General features: G+C 39.9%; 1 protein-coding gene across 1 annotated transcript in view; it reads left to right on the top strand.

Annotated features, from left to right (window-relative positions):
• LOC149016017 (caffeic acid 3-O-methyltransferase-like) overlaps positions 1–18,188 on the top strand; it is a 95,557-nt gene that overhangs the window by 26,484 nt on the left and 50,885 nt on the right. The window contains 1 exon segment of the mRNA XM_089156651.1: positions 8,366–8,624. Coding sequence (XP_089012777.1) covers positions 8,366–8,624 — 259 coding nt within the window.

Below are 18,188 nucleotides of genomic sequence, written 5' to 3'. Positions count from 1 at the left end.
AGAGAAGATAGATAAGAACATATAAAAAAGTGTATAGATACACAAAAACACAAGTATGACTCACCGGGCAGGAAACCCCTATACCGCAGCACATTGAGATATTCCGGGCAATAGCCATGAACAGCAAACATGTTCCTATCTTGGGATGGAAGCCGAACAATCCTTTCCCTAGCACACTCTTCGGCTTCGGTTAAAACAGGATAATCATTTGACCCTTCAATTGGTCCTCGGACCCAGTGTATTGGAAGAGAAGGGGCAGAAGGTGGTTTGACGAAGAAATATTTGGGACGCCTTCCTCTGGTATTGGACGGGAGAGTGCCAGTACCGACGAAATTCCCCGACCAACCACATTGGGAGGCAATCCGTTTGGACAGATAGAACCATCCATCCTGTTCTTGCTTTTTTGTCATGAAAAAATGGAGGAAGAGAGGAAGAGTTGCTCGGACACCTACATTTTTACCCTGACAGAAGCCCCAAAAACATATCACATTTCTCCAGCTGTTCGGCACAAACATCCCCGGACACATTCGAAAGTGGTTCATTATTTCCCTAAACAAAGGGTGTACGGGAAGACGAAAGCCGCTCTTTAGAGCATCTTCATAAAGAGCAAACTCCCCTGATCGAGGAGAATTAGCCCGTTCAAAAGAGGCCGGGACTCGAAGAATATGGTCGGATGGTATTTCATATTTTTGACGAAGGTAGACCAATCTATCTTCGGTCATCGAGGAGGGAAGAAAATCGGGACTAGTTGAGTACAGATCATAATCAATATGGTCGGGAGTAAGCTCTTTATTCTTCTCTACAGTATTCTCTTCTAGAGTCAGACTATCCTTCCACCTCTGCCTTTCAGCCTTAAAACGAGCCCGAGCACTCCTACCTACTACTTCAGGTCGGGATTCTGTTTCTATCTCCTCGTTACTAGTAGGTTCACGATCAGACACTGTTTCATAAGTGTCATCGGAACGACCACTAGAGCTATGCCCGAGATTTACAGGGTGTTCGGATTTATGGGTAGTAGAGGTGGAAACAGAAGGATTGTCATCTACTTTCCTTTTGGGTTTCAAACCTAAAGAACCTCTCTTCACTATCACCATGGTTTTCTAAAGTTATCATGGAAGTTTAAAGTAGAAAAACAAAGGGAAAGCATAGACAAAGAACAAAGAAAAACACCACAAAGGAACATATAAGACACTACAAAAAACGAACCATGCTTTCAACAAAGTACAGAGATGAAAAACAAGCTAGTAGAAGACACTTACTTGTTTGAAAAACGAGCGAGAAGACGGAGGAAATAAGGTTAGAAGCTTCAACACCCAGCTCTCGTATCTCAAATAAAGGAAGAAGCTTCAAGCTCAACTCTCATTTCGCAGCAGTTACAGAGAAAAAGAAGAAGTAGGGATGAAATGAAAAAACGAAAGCAGAAGTGAGTAGCAAATAGAAGAAGGAGGAAAGCATATAAATACGAAGCCATAGATTCTAATCTAAGGGCTAGTATAAATATGCCATCAACGGTCAAAACTTCTACATTCTAACATACTCAAATCCAATGGTGCATAATAACCATCATGTGTACGGTGGAGATGAAAAGTCTCTTCGTCATCATGGAAACACTTAATGCGACACGACAATTCGGACACGTGGCGATCGCATACAGACTTCGAAGAACGTGCATTGAGATATGTGCCCAAATGAATGCTGCTCATAAGTGAGACGTTACAATTTTCGAGAAAACACTATGGTCGTTCCAAACAAGATCTCTATCTATGGGAATAAAATTAATCCATTAAACCGAGCACATGGTTCTCAATCTCAATGGATTGGGGGGCTTATGTTAATGGTATAAATGGTCATTACATATATTCCGGTCTAAAACAAGTCTTGAACGGTCCGACCACTTAATTCTGATGGGAGTGGTTCGACTAGGTATCTATGGTAGGACCGACCACATATCCAAGAGAGCCCGGTCAAGACGAACTTCTAATGTCCATCAACTTTGAAGAAAGATAAGGCAGGTAAAGAACTCTATATAGAGTTACTTTCTTATCACAACTCTTCTTGGAGTTATATTTAGAGTCTTAACTCTGATATCTAATGTTATATAAACACCTCAGGTAAACACTAGGAGGTAGGTATTCATATTCTGTGTGATCAATTACTTGAATTCTCTATTGAGTAGTTGAGATCATATCATTGGTACTGACTTGCTCGTCGGAGACGTACCTCGACCCCCCAAGGTCAAGCTCGTATTTTGCAGGTTCGTGACAGGGAAGGACGAGCGAGATTCCATATCAACAATCTCATTGGCACTTTTTCTTTTTTGGTGGGATTGCCCATTGACACTCGAGGTTCGGAGGTTGTTCTACAACTTCCAAGCGAGCTTGCGAATGAGTGCTTGACTGTAGAGATACGGGTCCGTAAAACCAAGGCCTCCTCTATCCTTGGCTTTGTATAGTCTAGTACATGAGACCCATGCGATTTTCCTCCTGCCCCCAGAAGAACCAAATGGAATCACTCTTAATTTTATCATGATCGATGAGAAGCTGGTAGTTTGAAGTGTGATGCTGCTGCAAAATTGTTAATGGTCAGTCCTACAAAATTGAGGAGAATATCTATACCAACGAAGGAGGGCATGTTTTGTTCCCATCCTTGGAGCTTGTTACTGGTCCTCTCCTGAATTTCCTTAAAAGATTTCTGTTCTTTTAGAGCTGTGTTGGGTCTGAAAAATATAAAGGACTTTTACTGATTCACTAGATGCAGTGGCGGTTTGCATTACTGATTTTAATGTTCTGAACTTCATTAAGAGTGACTGCTTGTAAGAAGATGAATGTATCGTCCGCAAATAGGAGATGTGAGATGGATTGAGTTCTATTGATCATTACTTAGATCCCTTTAATGATGTCTTCATGTTGTGTTGCTTTGAGGATTGAGTATATATATAAAGAGAGAGGATCCCCTTGCCTTCTATACAAGTATACAACCATTGAAGGTTCTACCTCAGCATTTGATACATGTCAGAGGCAATGTAGGACATGACCAGATTGACCCAGAGAGTGTTAAAACCGAGTTCCAACAACACTGCTACAAATGGCGACTCTATTAGGTCATATGCTTTATGCGTATTGATCTTCAACGCCATTACTCTACTCGTATTCTTTCTTTCTTTCTTTTTTCTTATTTGCTTAATATAGTGATGACATTCATGTGCCATTAAAACACTATTAGAGATACTTCTATTGGGTACAATGGGTGGGGATAATGATTCTATGAAGGACCTTCTATTGGTTATTTTGACTGATACATTACATAGGCTTATTGGCCTAAAACTGTCTACACTGTTGGGTTGTAACTTGTAAGGCCTTAGGTATTAAGCGTGGTAAGGTTTTGTTGAAAATGCCTAGACATACTACTAGCTTGAAGAAAAAATCAATTACATACTTACATACATCACTTTCCACCCAGATCCCACTATTTTTGATAGAATGTTGCTAGAAAGCCTTCAGGTCCTGGTGCCATGAGAGTAGACTTCAGCATCTCATTGTCTAAATCACTTTCAGGTCAATGGTTAAAAGGACAACATGGAGGGCATCTTCATTTACTCCATTAGAGTCTTTAATCATTGGGACAGAATTGGTAAGATTGTCCATTGATCCTAAAGATTTTGTTGTAGAATCGCAAGAGAAATCACCTAAAAATTGAAGAAATCGGCAAAATATCTATATTAATTTTGTCGATATATCGTGAAAATTCAGCGAGAAATGGCAAGATATTGCCAATTTTTCAGCAATATCTCGCAGATCGAGTTTAAGTCTCGATTTCGGTACTTCACCATGAACCGAAATTCAACTATATTTCGGCGATATAACTTTCCTTGGTGGCTCCTTGAGTAATAGAGAGTTGTTTACAAAAAGGATGATGATGAGGCTTCGTTATCAGACCAACCTATAGATATTAAATTAAGATTTAATTATCAAACTAACAAATTATATTAGACTTAATGGTGGATAAAACTTTTTCATCCAACATGGTTTTAAAAGCCCACAAAAAGGAAAATTAAAGAGAATATGTTATAAAATAAAGAGAAAATATAGAACACAAAGAACAAAGACAAGATCAGTTCAGCTCTTCTATCAAAGTCTACAAAGAAATATAATATATGATTCTCACACACAATAAGATAATCATGATATGGAAGGATAGATTGCCACCCAAGATAGAAGGTGTATAGAATGAAAATATTGACTGCCAATATTGTGTAATGAGATGCTTGTGATTTTCACCAATATTGCATCCTGAGGTAGTTGAGATCTTTAATTGGAAGTACAATCTCTTTGGGGTAATGGACATCTATAATAAATATTATTTATAACAGAGCATTAATTTTCTCAATTAATAAAAATTAATTATTTTACTTAAATAAGAGTTTGTAAATCTATACAAATCTAACTAGATGAATTGCAAGAGGCTGGATGGCCAAAGATCACCACCTTAAAAGCCTAAACATGTTGGACCAATCTTAGCAACTCGAGTTGCCCCCATTGCTACGGACTCCAAGGAAATATATTTCTGGTATTTATCATTGATTGTTTAGTTAAGGAAATATATATTTAGTATTAGCCATTGATTGCTCTTATTAAGGAAAGCATTTTAAAAAGATGTTTTGAGTATTTAGCATTGATTACTTCTATTAAGGAAAGCATACATGCTTATTAATTTAGGAATGTGAGATTTGTAAAAATATATTTAGATATTTAAAGTTAGTAGAATACTTAGACTGTTATTTACCCAAAAAAAAAAAAAGCGATAACTATAACTTACCAAAAAAAAAGGAATATAATTTTAAAATTTAAATATAATTTTAATTGAATTAAATCAACATAGGGTTAGCTTGGGTTGGGCTGGGTTAGCCTGAGGGCTAAATCCAAACCTGACCTGACTCTGTCAGAGTTGATTATTTAGTAACCCAAGCACACCTTTTGGTTGAAAAAACTAAGTTGAGATCCAACCGGGCTCGGGGCCAGTTGTGTCCGGATCAACAGAATTTTATTGACACCCTTAAATTTATCAGTTATAAACATGAATAGAAATCTTTCTTACTTAATGTGTAAGCCTTTTCATGCTCACCACTTTACCCTACTTTTTTTTTTTTTGGTCTAACCACTTTACCCTACTTGATTTAAGCAACTTAAGTGGATCTCAAGATTTTCCTTTTCTGGTAGATGAATTTCATGATTTTCCCCAAAAAAAAAATGCAGATTTCATGATAATAAATCGAGCCTAAAAAAATGAATAATAAACAAATTACCCTACCTATAAATATAACCTGGCCCCTCTCTTAATCGTGCACCAAATAACCCAAAAGAAATTAATTGCAGGTCTTTACACTCGCAAAATTAACTCAAAGCAATGGAGAGAGGATCTGTCAAACTGACGATTTTACTTGTTTTCTTGCTTACTACTTCAGGTCTCAAGCCACTCTTTCACATGTTCATTCCCACACACAAAATTCTATATTTCATAATTTTGCTTGGGAAATAATGAATTAATATGACTACATATTTTCTTTTGCAAGTAGGTTTGTTATCAAATGTACATGCAACTCGAGTACCAAATCCATTCTCAGATGCACACGGAGATGGAGGAGTTACAAAGGTGCTCAAGGCTGATGTGCTAAGGATTTGTGATCCTCTAAGATGTCTAGACCCTAGCTGTCGTGGTAACAAATGCGGTTGTTCCTGTCCTCCTGCCGGATCAGGTTTCAAACCACTCTTTTGCATGCTCTTTGGCACACACAAAACTCTATATTTCATAATTTTGCTTTGCAAATAATGAATTAGTAGGACATATACATCTTTTTTGCGAGTAGGTTTATTATCAAATGTACATGCAACTCAAGTACCAAGTCTATTCTCAGATGTGCATGGAGATGAAGGAGTGACAAAGGCACCTAAGGTTGATGTGCTTCAGATTTGTGATCCTTCGAAATGCCTAGACCCTTATTGTCGTGGTAATAAATGCGGTTGTACTTGCCCACCCGCCAAATCAAGTCTCAGACCTGATGTGCATGGAGATGAAGGAGTGACAAAGGCACCCAAGGTTGATGTGCTTCAGATTTGTGATCCTTCAAGATGCCTAGACCCTTACCGTCGTGGTAATAGATGCGGTTGTACTTGCCCACCCACCAAATCAGGTTTTAGACCACTCTTTCACATGCTCTTTCTCACACACAGGACTCTATATTTCATAATTTGCTTAGCAAATAATGAATTAATAAGATGCATGCATTGTTTTGCAAGTACGTTTGTTATCAAATGTACACGCACCTCAAGTACCAAGTCTTTTCTCAGATGTGCATGGAGATGAAGGAGTGACAAAGGCACCCGAGGTTGATGTGCTTCAGATTTGTGATCCTTCGAGATGCCTAGACCCTTATTGTCGTGGTAATAGATGCGGTTGTACTTGCCCACCGGCCAAATCAGGTCTTAGACCACTCTTTCACATGCTCTTTCTCACACATAGAACTCTATATTTCATAATTTTGCTTAGCAAATAATGAATTAATAAGATGCATGTATTGCTTTGCAAGTAGGTTTGTTATCAAATGTACATGCACCTCAAGTACCAAGTCTTTTCGCAGATGTGCATGGAGATGAAGGAGTGACAAAGGCAACCGAGGTTGATGTGCTTCAGATTTGTGATCCTTCGAAATGCCTAGACCCTTACTGTCGTGGTAACAGATGCGGTTGTACCTGCCCTTCTGCTGGATCAACTTAACCCACCACCTCCGTTGCTCTAGATTTCATCTATTATGCAGATGTAGGCTTTTAGATTGTCTTTTTTTTTTTTTTTTGGGTAGAATAAATTGTCTTAGTTAAAAGGAATAGGAATGATTTCTTGGACTTCTCATATGGAATAATTAAATAAGGAACAGTTGGTTGGTATGGACATTTCTGTCCTCTCTTTTTTTTTTTTCATTTTTTTTCTTTTTTCTTTCCCTTAAGCTAAAAGCCATTTGTTGCTTCTTTTGGTCCAAATCATAAATTCATTGAGCCAACAACATCTAGATCACAAGACCCGTGATTTGCAAGAGTGATTTTTAATTGTTACAACAAAAAAGGATAGAATTGTCTAAGTTGGGTGGTCACACGGGTCCAACAAAAAACAAAACAAGGAAAAAAACTAATTAAATTGGCCCAATTAACATATCAACTTGAAGAAATTCCTCTAATTCTGGAGGTGGTTTTTGTAAGATTTTCAAGATTTTCATTTCATCACAGAACATCCTTGAACACCAATCTAGAAGTCGAATTCCATTTCAATAGACCACTCCCCATATTGAGTAATGTTCAATCCTTTGATGCCAAAAGTTCACCATCTATTACTAATTATTCCTATTAAGGAAAGCATTTTGGAAATATATTTTTAGTATCTACAATTTATTTGAAAGCATGCTTGATTATTGATTTAGGAATGTGAGATTTGTGAAAAGCATACATGAGAGTGAGTAGGATGTTGAGATGATATTCTTATTTACCAAAAAAGAAGGAATATATATACTTGATTGTTACTTACAAAATTAAAAGGATACTTAATTTATTTAAAGCTATTTAAAATTTAAATATAGCATTAATTAAATTAAGAGTTTTTTATTTGTAGATCTCTTAAGTAGACCACAAACTAATGTTATGTCCTATTAGTACAATATATTACTTGTGGGTTCTTATCTGACTAACATTATCAAAATTAGAAACATGATTCGTTTGAATTGTTATTATATTTTTTTCTTCCACTAGTATCATATCAAGAAAGAAAATTAAGAAATTAATGTCTAATGTGAGAAGAAACCAAAACATAAAGTTGAGACTTGAGACGAAGCGGTGTCAGTCGAACTCATCCATGAAAGGTTTAATTTGGTGGCTCTTGGACATTTCTTCACCAAGTCTAGGTGAATTAAATGATTTTGATATCATTTTTCTTATTTTCAAACTTTCAATAGTCAAATTAATTGCGACTCCCAAAGGAAACAAAAGGATAAAGGTCTTATACAAAACAGAAATCGATGTCATCTTCACATGAATAAAGATCAACTCTAGTCTTGTTCATGTTCATATCTCAGCGGTGAAACTTATCCAACTATTACATGGAATAAAACCAGCAGACCAATTGAGCTTACAACAAAGCTTGAACTCTTCCCTGTGAGTGACAAAAGCAATATGACCAGTTCAGAATCCCCAGCCAAGAACTCTACTGAAGAGGAAGATTGCTTATTTGCAATGAAAATTGCAAATTCTTTCGGTCCTGCCCATGGCATTAAGAGCTGCAATTGAGCTTGATCTACTAGAGATCATAGACAAGGTTGGGGCTGCAGGTAACTTCCTCTCCCCGTTACAGATTGCTTCTCATCTTCCCACTCAAAACCCAGATGCTTCTGTCATGATCGATCGGATACTTCGCCTTCTCTCGAGTTTCTCCATCTTATCATGTTCTCTAATCACTGGAGAGAATGGTCAAGTCACAAGATTGTATGGCTTAGCACCGGTGAGCAAGTTCCTAGTAAGCAATCAACAAGAAGTTTCATTATCTCCCTTCGCATTCATGTTACAAGAAAAGGCCTTAATTGAAAATTGGTTAGTATTTACTATGATTCTTCTTCTACTCATAATAAAGTGAACAGCAGCTGGACTTTAAATGGCCCTTCCCATTGAATTGGTTGAATTGGTTGAATTGGGTTGTTATGATTCTGTAGGTACCATGTAAAAGATGCAGTTCTTGAAGGAGGAACTCCATTTCAGAAGGCCCATGGGATGACCGTCTTTAGTTATCTTGCCAAAGATCCTATATTTAATAAGGTCGTCAACACAGCTATGTACAATGCCAGTATGATTACTACGAAGAAGCTCCTTGAGACTTATAAAGGGTTTGAGGGACTAAAAGATAACAGAGAAATACCTAAATAATTCTCTTGAGAAGAATGGGATGCGCAACAATGGAGAGAATTTAGTAGAGATAGTTGAGAATCCCAGGCAGGAGAGCAGCTGATATAGAATAAATAAAATAGCCCAAACCAGTTCGGATGGGCTAAGGTCGAATAAAACCAGGTCGAACCAGACAAAGTCATGGTCGGTTATATAAGCGTAAAGGCAGGATAATATAATAAATCCTAGTAGATTGATAACCAAAGACCAAGTATTCAACTGGGACTCAATAACTCATAGTTGGGTAAGACTAAATCACTGAAATTCGTATTACAGTCCAAGTCATGTTGTAGTTCGAGACGAACTCATACTTAGAAAACCTATATATAGCTAAGGGATCACAAGAGGAAGGTATGCTGAATAGAACTATCACTATTCGTATTCTTATTTTTCATTACTTTCTTGTCTTCCTTAGTCGGATTCCTAACTAGATTGTCGGAGGTGACAACTCGACCTCCATGGTCGAGCTCATTCTTGCAGGTTCATCCGGCTGAAGAGACGAATAGGATTGTGCAGCAACAATTGGCGCCATTTGTGGGAACTTCTGATCAAAAAGCCATTATGAGAACTAGATCGGGATTATTGACAGGAGACGGATCTGACGAAGAAAAGGAGGTTGATCAGGGCGAAACTCCACAAGGAATTAACAAAATTCCCGAGCCCCAAATTCAGCAAGATCCTCCGATTCTTTCAGACCCTCCAACAAATCAATTCGCGACAATGCATCAAATTGACGAAATTCAAAAGGAGCAAACTGAGCTCAGAAAAGAATTCTCATCCCTAAGCGAGTTGGTCAGGATGGCCATGCGTCATATAATCGCTCCTGAAGCAGATTCTCAGGAAAAAAAAAAAATTCCGGAGGGAAGCAAACATGACCGACCATTCGTGCTCGACCAAGAAGCTCGACCATCCCAAAAAGAGTTGCAAAAAGAGAAGGGGAAGAAGATAGAAAAATCCCGAGCTTCGAAAGGAGTTATTCCAGAAGAAAATCCTCCAATCAACGATGTTGGAGATCAAGGAAGCAGTTTGGATCCAATCCAAAAGACAAAAGACAAAAAGTCACAATGGTCCAGACAAGCGAGACGAAGATATGAACAAGCGAATCGCCGAATTGGATGAGACGGTCAAAAAGTTGAAGAATCCTGGCAAAGATGAGCTATATGCCGTCTTAAAAGAGGATCCGTTCATCCAAAGCATCTCAAAAGCAGAGATGCCAAAAGGCTTCAAGTGCCCCACTTTTACCGCTTTCGACGGATCGTGATGCCCAAAGCATCACATCACACATTATAAGTCCATTATGTCTACTTTTAGACATAGTGAAGCAGCCATGTGCCGAAGTTTTCCTACTTCACTAGTTGGGGCAGCGTTAGATTGGTATTTGACACTTCCAAACGGCTCTATCAAAAGTTTCAACCATCTAGGTCGGACTTTCCTACAATGATTTCAAAGTGGAGTAGGAACCAAAATGAGGGAGGATACCTTGTTCTCTATAAAACAAGGACGAATGGAATCCATTCGAGACTTCCTTGCAAGATTCAATAAGCTGACCATGCAGATCGAAAATCTGGACGAGAAGATAGCTTTCCACGCCTTATACCAAGGACTCAGCCATGAGGGCCTGCTCGAGAGACTCTTGATGGATATGCCTAAAACGTACGATGATCTCAGGGAACGATGCCACAAACAAGCAAAGATATTAGAAACAATTGAATCTCGAAAGAAGGAGCATCCAACCACTGAGGCAAGAGCACACAAAGAAAAACACCAACTAGTCAGGAGACCCACCATAGACCCGACCAGGGATGGTCAACCTGACCAAGTAGGGGCACCAGCTATGAGGAGATCGGAAATCCTAATGCAAATTAAAGATCAAGGATTCTCAAGTGGCCCAGTAAACTATATTCCCGACCAGAAGAAAGGGATAAAAGCAAATATTGCGAGTTTCATAAAGATCACAGTCACTGGACGGATGACTGCCGACAACTAAAAGCAGAAATTGATAGGATAATATCTCAAGGGCAGCTCACAAAATACTTCCATCCTACCCAGCCAAGTCAAAAGCAAGCAGAAGGAAATAAGAAAAGATTGAGATCTCCGAGCAGAGAAAGACACCAAAATAAGACCCGAGCAAAGGAAGGAGGAAATCGAAACCGACCACCAATATTTACGGTGTTCGGTGGTCCAACAAAAGAATCAGCCCGACAAGCTAAAAGAAAAGCATGTTACATAGGGAACGCCGAACTCGAGAAGCCAAAGACATGGAAGGAGTAAATACTCCTCATGATGATGCCCTAGTCATCAAAGTCATCCTAGCAAGGACGGAGGTCCACAGGGTTCTAGTCGACACAGGATCTTCCGCAGATATCCTATCGCTAGAAGCCTTCAGAAAATTGCAGCTCGACGAAAGTATGCTCATCCCATGTGGCACACACCTATATGGTTTCACAGGGCTCATCAACTCGAGCAGACGGAACTGTCAGATTAGACCTCCGAATCGGCAAATACCCTAGAGATAGACTCATTCAGTCAAATTTTATGGTCGTCCGAGACTTATCTGCCTATAATGTAATCTTGGGACGACCAACCCTTGTTGCTCTAGAAGCAGTAGTATCATCTTTACACATGAAGATGAAATTCCCAACCAAAAAGGGAGTAGGGGAGTGTTCATCCGATCAGAAAGGGAGCCGACAAAGCTAGTCCAATTACATGAGAAAAAGAGCAAAAACAAGTTCGACCATGTCGGTCGAGATTAGAGATGATCAGGATGAAGAAACAATGCAAAGGGCAGAACCTGTAGAAGAATTAGAAAGAATTCTTCTAAACACAAAACGAGAAGATCAAGGAACAATGATTGGAGCAGAAAAACAAGCAGGATTCAAGGCCAAGCTAACCAGATTTTTACAAGAAAATTCGGACATCTTCGCCTGGTCGGCAGAAGATATGCTCGGAATAGATAGAAAAGTGGCCAAGCACAGGCTAAACATCGATCCTCAAGCGATTCCAATCATCCAAAAGAGAAGAAATTTTTCTTTGGAGAAACATGAGGCCATCCGAACAAAGGTTTAGAAGCTAAAGCAATCCGAATTTATTAAACCCATTGATCACCCAACTTGGCTAGCCAATGTGGTAATGGTATAAAAGGCAACCAGAAAATGGAGAATGTGCACAGACTATACCGACCTTAACAAAGCCTGTCCAAAGGATTGCTATCCTTTGCCAAGAATAGATCTGCTCATTGATGCAACGGTCGGTCATGAGATGCTAAGTTTCATGGATGCTTACTCAGGATACAACCAAATCTTAATGAATCCAGCTGACCAAAAGCATACATCATTCATGACTGACAGGGATAGTTACTATTACAAAGTAATGCCTTTCGGTCTAAAAAATGCAGGGGCAACCTACCAACGAGCAGTCAACAAAATATTCAAGCAACAGATAGGCAAAAATATGGAGGTGTACGTCGATGACATGCTGGTAAAGAGTACATCTCAATCCGACCACCTCAAAGACCTAGCAGAAGTATTTGAGGTACTCCAAACATACAAAATGAAGCTCAACCTAGAAAAATGCGTTTTTGGAGTATCTTCAGGAAATTTTTTGGGATTTATGGTATCCCAAAGAGGAATAGAAGCTAATCCAGAGAAGATTAAAGCCATACAAGAGATGAAACCACCAAAAAGCATCAAGGAGATACAAAGTCTCACTGGTCGGGTTGCAGCCTTAAACAGAGTTTATTGCCCGATCAGGAGAGAGATGTTTTCCTTTCTTCCAGGCTATAAAAAACATCTCCAAGAAAGGAATATCAGAATGGAGCGAAGAGTGTCAACAAGCGTTCGAGCATTTGAAAGAAAAATTGACTACTCCACCTTTGCTCGTACGACCGACCATAGGAAAGGAACTGATCATCTACCTGGCAACTTCGCCCCTGGCTGTTAGTGCAGTTCTAGTGCAAGAAGAAGAAAACAACAAAGCCATGTCTACTACGTGAGCCATGTACTCGTTGATGCTAAAACAAGATATCCAGAGGTAGACAAGCAAGCTTTGGCCCTGGTCATAGCAGCCAGAAAACTAAGACCATATTTTCAGTCACATCCTATCGCGGTATTGACAAACTTTCCTCTAAAGAAAATACTGCACCGACCAGATTTGGCCGGAAGACTGGTATCATGGGCAATTGAGTTAAGCGAACATCAAATTGAGTTTCGACCACGACCAGCTATTAAAGCTCAGGTCCTTGCTGATTTCATCCTCGAAACTTCAGAACCAGAGCATAAGCAAGAAGAAGAAGCTACCTCCGAAAGCATCAAAAGATGGATACTTTCGGTAGACGGATCTAGTAACGCACAAGGAAGTGGAGCAGGATTACTCCTGATTAGCCCAGGAGGATTCCAAATACGGTATGCACTACGCTTCAAATTCAGAGCCTCGAATAATGAGGCAGAATACGAAGCATTAATCGCAGGTCTTCGCATAGCAAAAGCCCTTGATATCCAGAACATAGAAGTCAAAAGCAACTCACAACTAATTGTGAATCAAGTAAACGGGCTATATGAAGCAAAAGAAAAGAGGATGACTAGGTATTTGACCATGGTCGACCAGTACATACCATACTTTAAAGACATCCAAATCAAACAAGTCCCTAGAGCAGAAAATGAGCAAGCAGATGCTCTATCCTGATTAGCTACGGACGATACGGATGCAGAACCAGTCGTGTATATGGAAGAGCTCCAATTTCCGAGCATAAGTCTGACCGACCAGATGCACGTACAGACCGAGCAGGGTTGGATGACTCCCATAGTCAATTATCTGGAAAATGACTTACTACCAGAAGATCCAAAAGAAACTAGAACTGTAAAACAAAGAGCAGCCAGATACACAGTCAGAAATGACAAGTTATACAAAAAGTCTCTGACCCGACCGTTATTACGATGCGTAGAGGTTCCAGAGGCAGCTATCATCTTAAAAGAAATTCATGAAGGAACTTGTGGAAGTCATATAGGAGCTAGAGCACTAGCAGACAAGGTAATAAGGCAAGGGTACTATTGGCCCACACTACAAGAAGATTCAAAAACATATGTTCGAAAATGTGACAAATGCCAGGCACATGCCAACATACCTCACGCTCCTGCAATGCCCTTAACATCAACCCTCTCTCCAATTCCTTTCGCTAGATGGGGGATAGATCTTGTAGGAAAACTACCAAAGGCTACAGGAAGCAGAGAATGCCTGGTGGTGGCGGTAGATTACTTTACTAAATGGGTTGAGGCCGAAGCATTGGCATCCATCAATACCGACCAGATGAAAAAGTTTGTCACACATAATATCATGTATCGGTATGGTATCCCAAAAATCATCGTCACCGACCACGGAAAATAGTTCAAAAATTTTGAGTTCGAACGATTTTGTAAAGAGCACGGTATAGAGCATCATTGGTCTTCTGTAGCATATCCACAGAGTAATGGTCAAGTAGAAGTTACCAATAGATAAATGCTCGAAGGATTGAAGAAAAGATTGGATCAATCCAAAGGCAGATGGGTAGAAGAACTACCTAAAGTTCTATGGTCTTACCGAACAACTGCCAGAACGACCACCGGTGAATCCCCATTCCGACTAGCTTATGGAGTTGAAGCTCGGATTCCCGTGGAAGTTAAGGTCGGATCTATCAAGGAAGAAGAATTCAATGAAGAAGCAAACATTGAAGGAATGAGGGCAAACATAGTTTTCATTGAAGAAATCAGGGATAAAGCACAGTATCGTTTGGAAGAATATCAAAGACGCATTGCAACATATTACAATGCGAAGGTTAAACCACGACAATACTCCCTGGAGATCTAGTCCTCCGAAAAATCGTCTCCTTCGACCCGACAAATCAAGGAAAGTTAGCTCCAAACTGGGAAGGACCATACATAGCAGTACAACAGGTCGCACCGGGAGCATACAAGCTTCGAGATCCAAAAACCGAGCAGCTCATACCTCGAACCTGGAACTCGAATAACTTAAGGAAATACAATCAATAGAATAGTATCAAGTCGTCATAAATTTTTTCGCGTGATAATTTTAGTTTGATGTCAAGTCTCAAACATTACTTGTTTTCCACCTCTAAAATTTTAAGAGGTCCTATTTCATGAATAATAATTTTTAGAGTTTTTTTTTTTTTTTTTTTTTCCTTAGGCACTAAAAGACCTAAGTTCCTTAGGCACAAAAAGACCTAAATTTCTTAGGCACAAAAAGACCTAAATTTCTTAGGCACCAAAAGACCTAAGTTCCTTAGGCACTAAAAGACCTAAATTCCTTGGGCACTAAAAGACCTAAATTTCTTAGGCAGCAATAAGTCCCTTAGGCACTAAAAGACCTAAAATTTCTTAGGCATCAAGAACCGACAAACTATGGTCGGAGAAGGACGACCTACTATGGTCCGTAAGGAATAATTCAAAAGACCTAAGTCCTTTAGGCACTAAAAGACCTAAAATTTCTTAGGCATCAAGAACCGACAAACTATGGTCGAATAAGGACGACCTACTTTGGTCGGTAAGGAATGATTCAAAACCGAAACTCAAGGTAACCAAAGAACCTTGAAAAACTCAAAGTCTCAAGAGCAAAAAAAAGAGGACAAACATGCATCAAATGTCTTGCATAAATAAATAAAGACTAAAAAGGTCATACATACATATCAAAAAGACCTTAAGAGAACAAGGTCTCAAAAAAGAAAAATCACCAAGTCTCAACAAACAGGGGTTACAACAAACTAAGCTAGGATTTACTCTCTGGATTTTTTCAGGTTTGACTTGCTCTTTGAAGGGGAGGTGTCCGAACTTCCAGCCTCTGGCAATGGATCCCAGTTAGAATCCAGAAATCCGGCCACTTCAACCCCTTGAGGCTTGGGAAATCTTGGTCGATCAGTACAACAGCAAGGACGAGGAATTTCGTCATAGATACCAAGATCGATCAAATCTTGGAATCTCTCCAGGTCCAAATCCTTGAAAGCTCCAATAATACCTTGATAAGCATGATGCCGAGCATAGATATATCCTGGCGCAGCTAGCTTAGCCATGAACTTCCTACAACTGGTTGTCTTGACCCATCTCTTTATAACCTCAAAGCGAAGCTCGTTGGGAATATCTTCGAAAACACAAGGAGCTTTCTCCTCAACCGCCTTCATCAACTTCGCAACCTGGTGGTCCGAGCTCTCTAACTTGGCTTGCAGACTGTAAATCTTTGCATCCTTACCGACCAAGGATCCTTCTGCTTCTTCAAAACAAGTTTCAAGAGATGACTTGGTGAGCATCAAGGCTTCGTTATTCCCTCTCACTGCAGCTAACTCGCCCAGTAGTTCGGCCTCCCGAGCAACCAAAGAAGTGTTACTAGATTTTAGAGCTGATAGTTCAGTCTCTAATTCTTTGTTGCGTTGTTCGGTCTCTTGAAGAGAAAAATAATCCTATCTAGCAGAATCAATACTCTGACCCAGAGATTGGATCAAGGCACCAGCCATCCTGCAAATAAAGGATTAAAAAGTTTTATAAATAAAACAAAGGAAATATATTTCCAAAAAGAAGAAAACAAATACATACCTCACAATAATACAGTGGGCTTGCAAATGACCAAATCCTTGAAGATAGGTCATGTCGGATGGAAGGATGGCTCCCCTCAACCAATCATTGGCAACACGGGACATAGATTGAGGTTCGCCCCTAAACACCGACGAGCTAGCATCCAGCGACCAGCCTGGTCGGAGAACATTGGTCGGTCTAGGGACCCTCTCTTCTGAATCTGGGGTGTCATCAAAAGAAACATCCTCACCGAAAGAAGGATGAGGTTCAGAATATGAAGCTTTCTCCAAGCCAACACTCGAGCTAGCCACCTTCTTTGATGTTCGGGGAGGGAGGTCGGAAGGATTTCCTTCCTAATGCGAGAAACTTTCCCCTTTGAAGAGGAGGCAGTACCAGCGGTGCTTTGTCCGGCTTGGTCGATCTTGTTCCTTCACTTGCAGCATAGTAGATGCAGCATCTTCAAAATCTTCGTCACCGAGCACCACTGCATCATTTTTCCGAGTAAGATAACTTGGGAAATAATAAAGTGATGAAGAAACAGGATAAACAAAAGAAAAAACACATCTTACCAGTCAAGAACCCCCAGTGATGGAGGATATTCGGATATTCCGGACAATATCCATTAACAGCAAATAAGTTCCGATCTTCGGTAGGGATCATTCGAATACGATCCCGAGCTTCCTGTTCGGAATGAGCAAGAGGAGGAATGGCATTTGAATCCTCCCTAGGCTTTTGGGGTACACAAGGTCAGGAAACTAGGGGGAGAAGGAGGACAAACAAAGAAATACCTAGACCTCCAACCCTTGGTATTGGTGGGAAGAGTACCTTTCCCTACAAAATTTCCCTCCCAACCAGAGTGAAGAGCAGTTCATTTGGAAGATAAAACCAACGACTCTGTTCTTGGTTTTTGTACAGAAAAAACTAAAGAAACAAATTCAAGGTCGGCACCACACTGACCTCATCTTGTTTATAGAAACCCCAAAAGCAGATAATATTACACCAGCTATTGGGTGCTAACATCCCCGGGCACATCCCAAAACGATTCAGAGTATCTGAAAAGATAGAGTGCATGGGAAGTCTAAAGCCACTCACAAAGGCATCTTCGTACACTGCAAACTCACTAGGCGAAGGTCGGTGAGCCCGTTCATTAAGAGATGGGATTCTAAGTACAAAGCTATTAGGAATAGCGTACCGAGCTCGAATAACCCCTAAATCGTCTTCAGTCAGCTCGGAAGGATAAAAACTGGGACCCGAAGTACTAGGGTCGAAATCTATATGTTCAGAAGTCCTAGGACGACTTCTCTCAAGAGCTAAAGCTGATGGAGAAAGGCTCCTTAGCCACCGTCTCCTGTTCGTACCAAACCAATTACGAATACTTAAGGAAGTTAACTCAGCATAACTAAAAAAGTTTGGACGAGCTCTAGGAGACAAGATCGAATTCACAGAGGTATCACTATACCCAGAAGAAGGAACCCTACTACCCCCACTATCAGAAGAGGGCTGACTAGTAGAGGACCTAGGGGGTTTAGAAGCTATGGACTTACGACCCATGTTCGAAGAAAAGAACTAAAGACACCATTACAGAAACAGAAGAAAAAACGAGCATAGCCAAGAAAAAGAAAAATGCAAAATGAACTCAGAATATAGCATGAAAAAAAAAAAAAGA

The sequence above is a fragment of the Hakea prostrata genome, chromosome 5, assembly GCF_041222555.1.
Source record: "Hakea prostrata isolate BN-2017 chromosome 5, UWA_Hpros_2, whole genome shotgun sequence".
Classification (NCBI taxonomy): Eukaryota; Viridiplantae; Streptophyta; class Magnoliopsida; order Proteales; family Proteaceae; genus Hakea; species Hakea prostrata.
The sequence above is the reverse complement of the archived record's forward strand: the minus strand, read 5'-3'. Positions and strand labels throughout refer to the sequence as shown.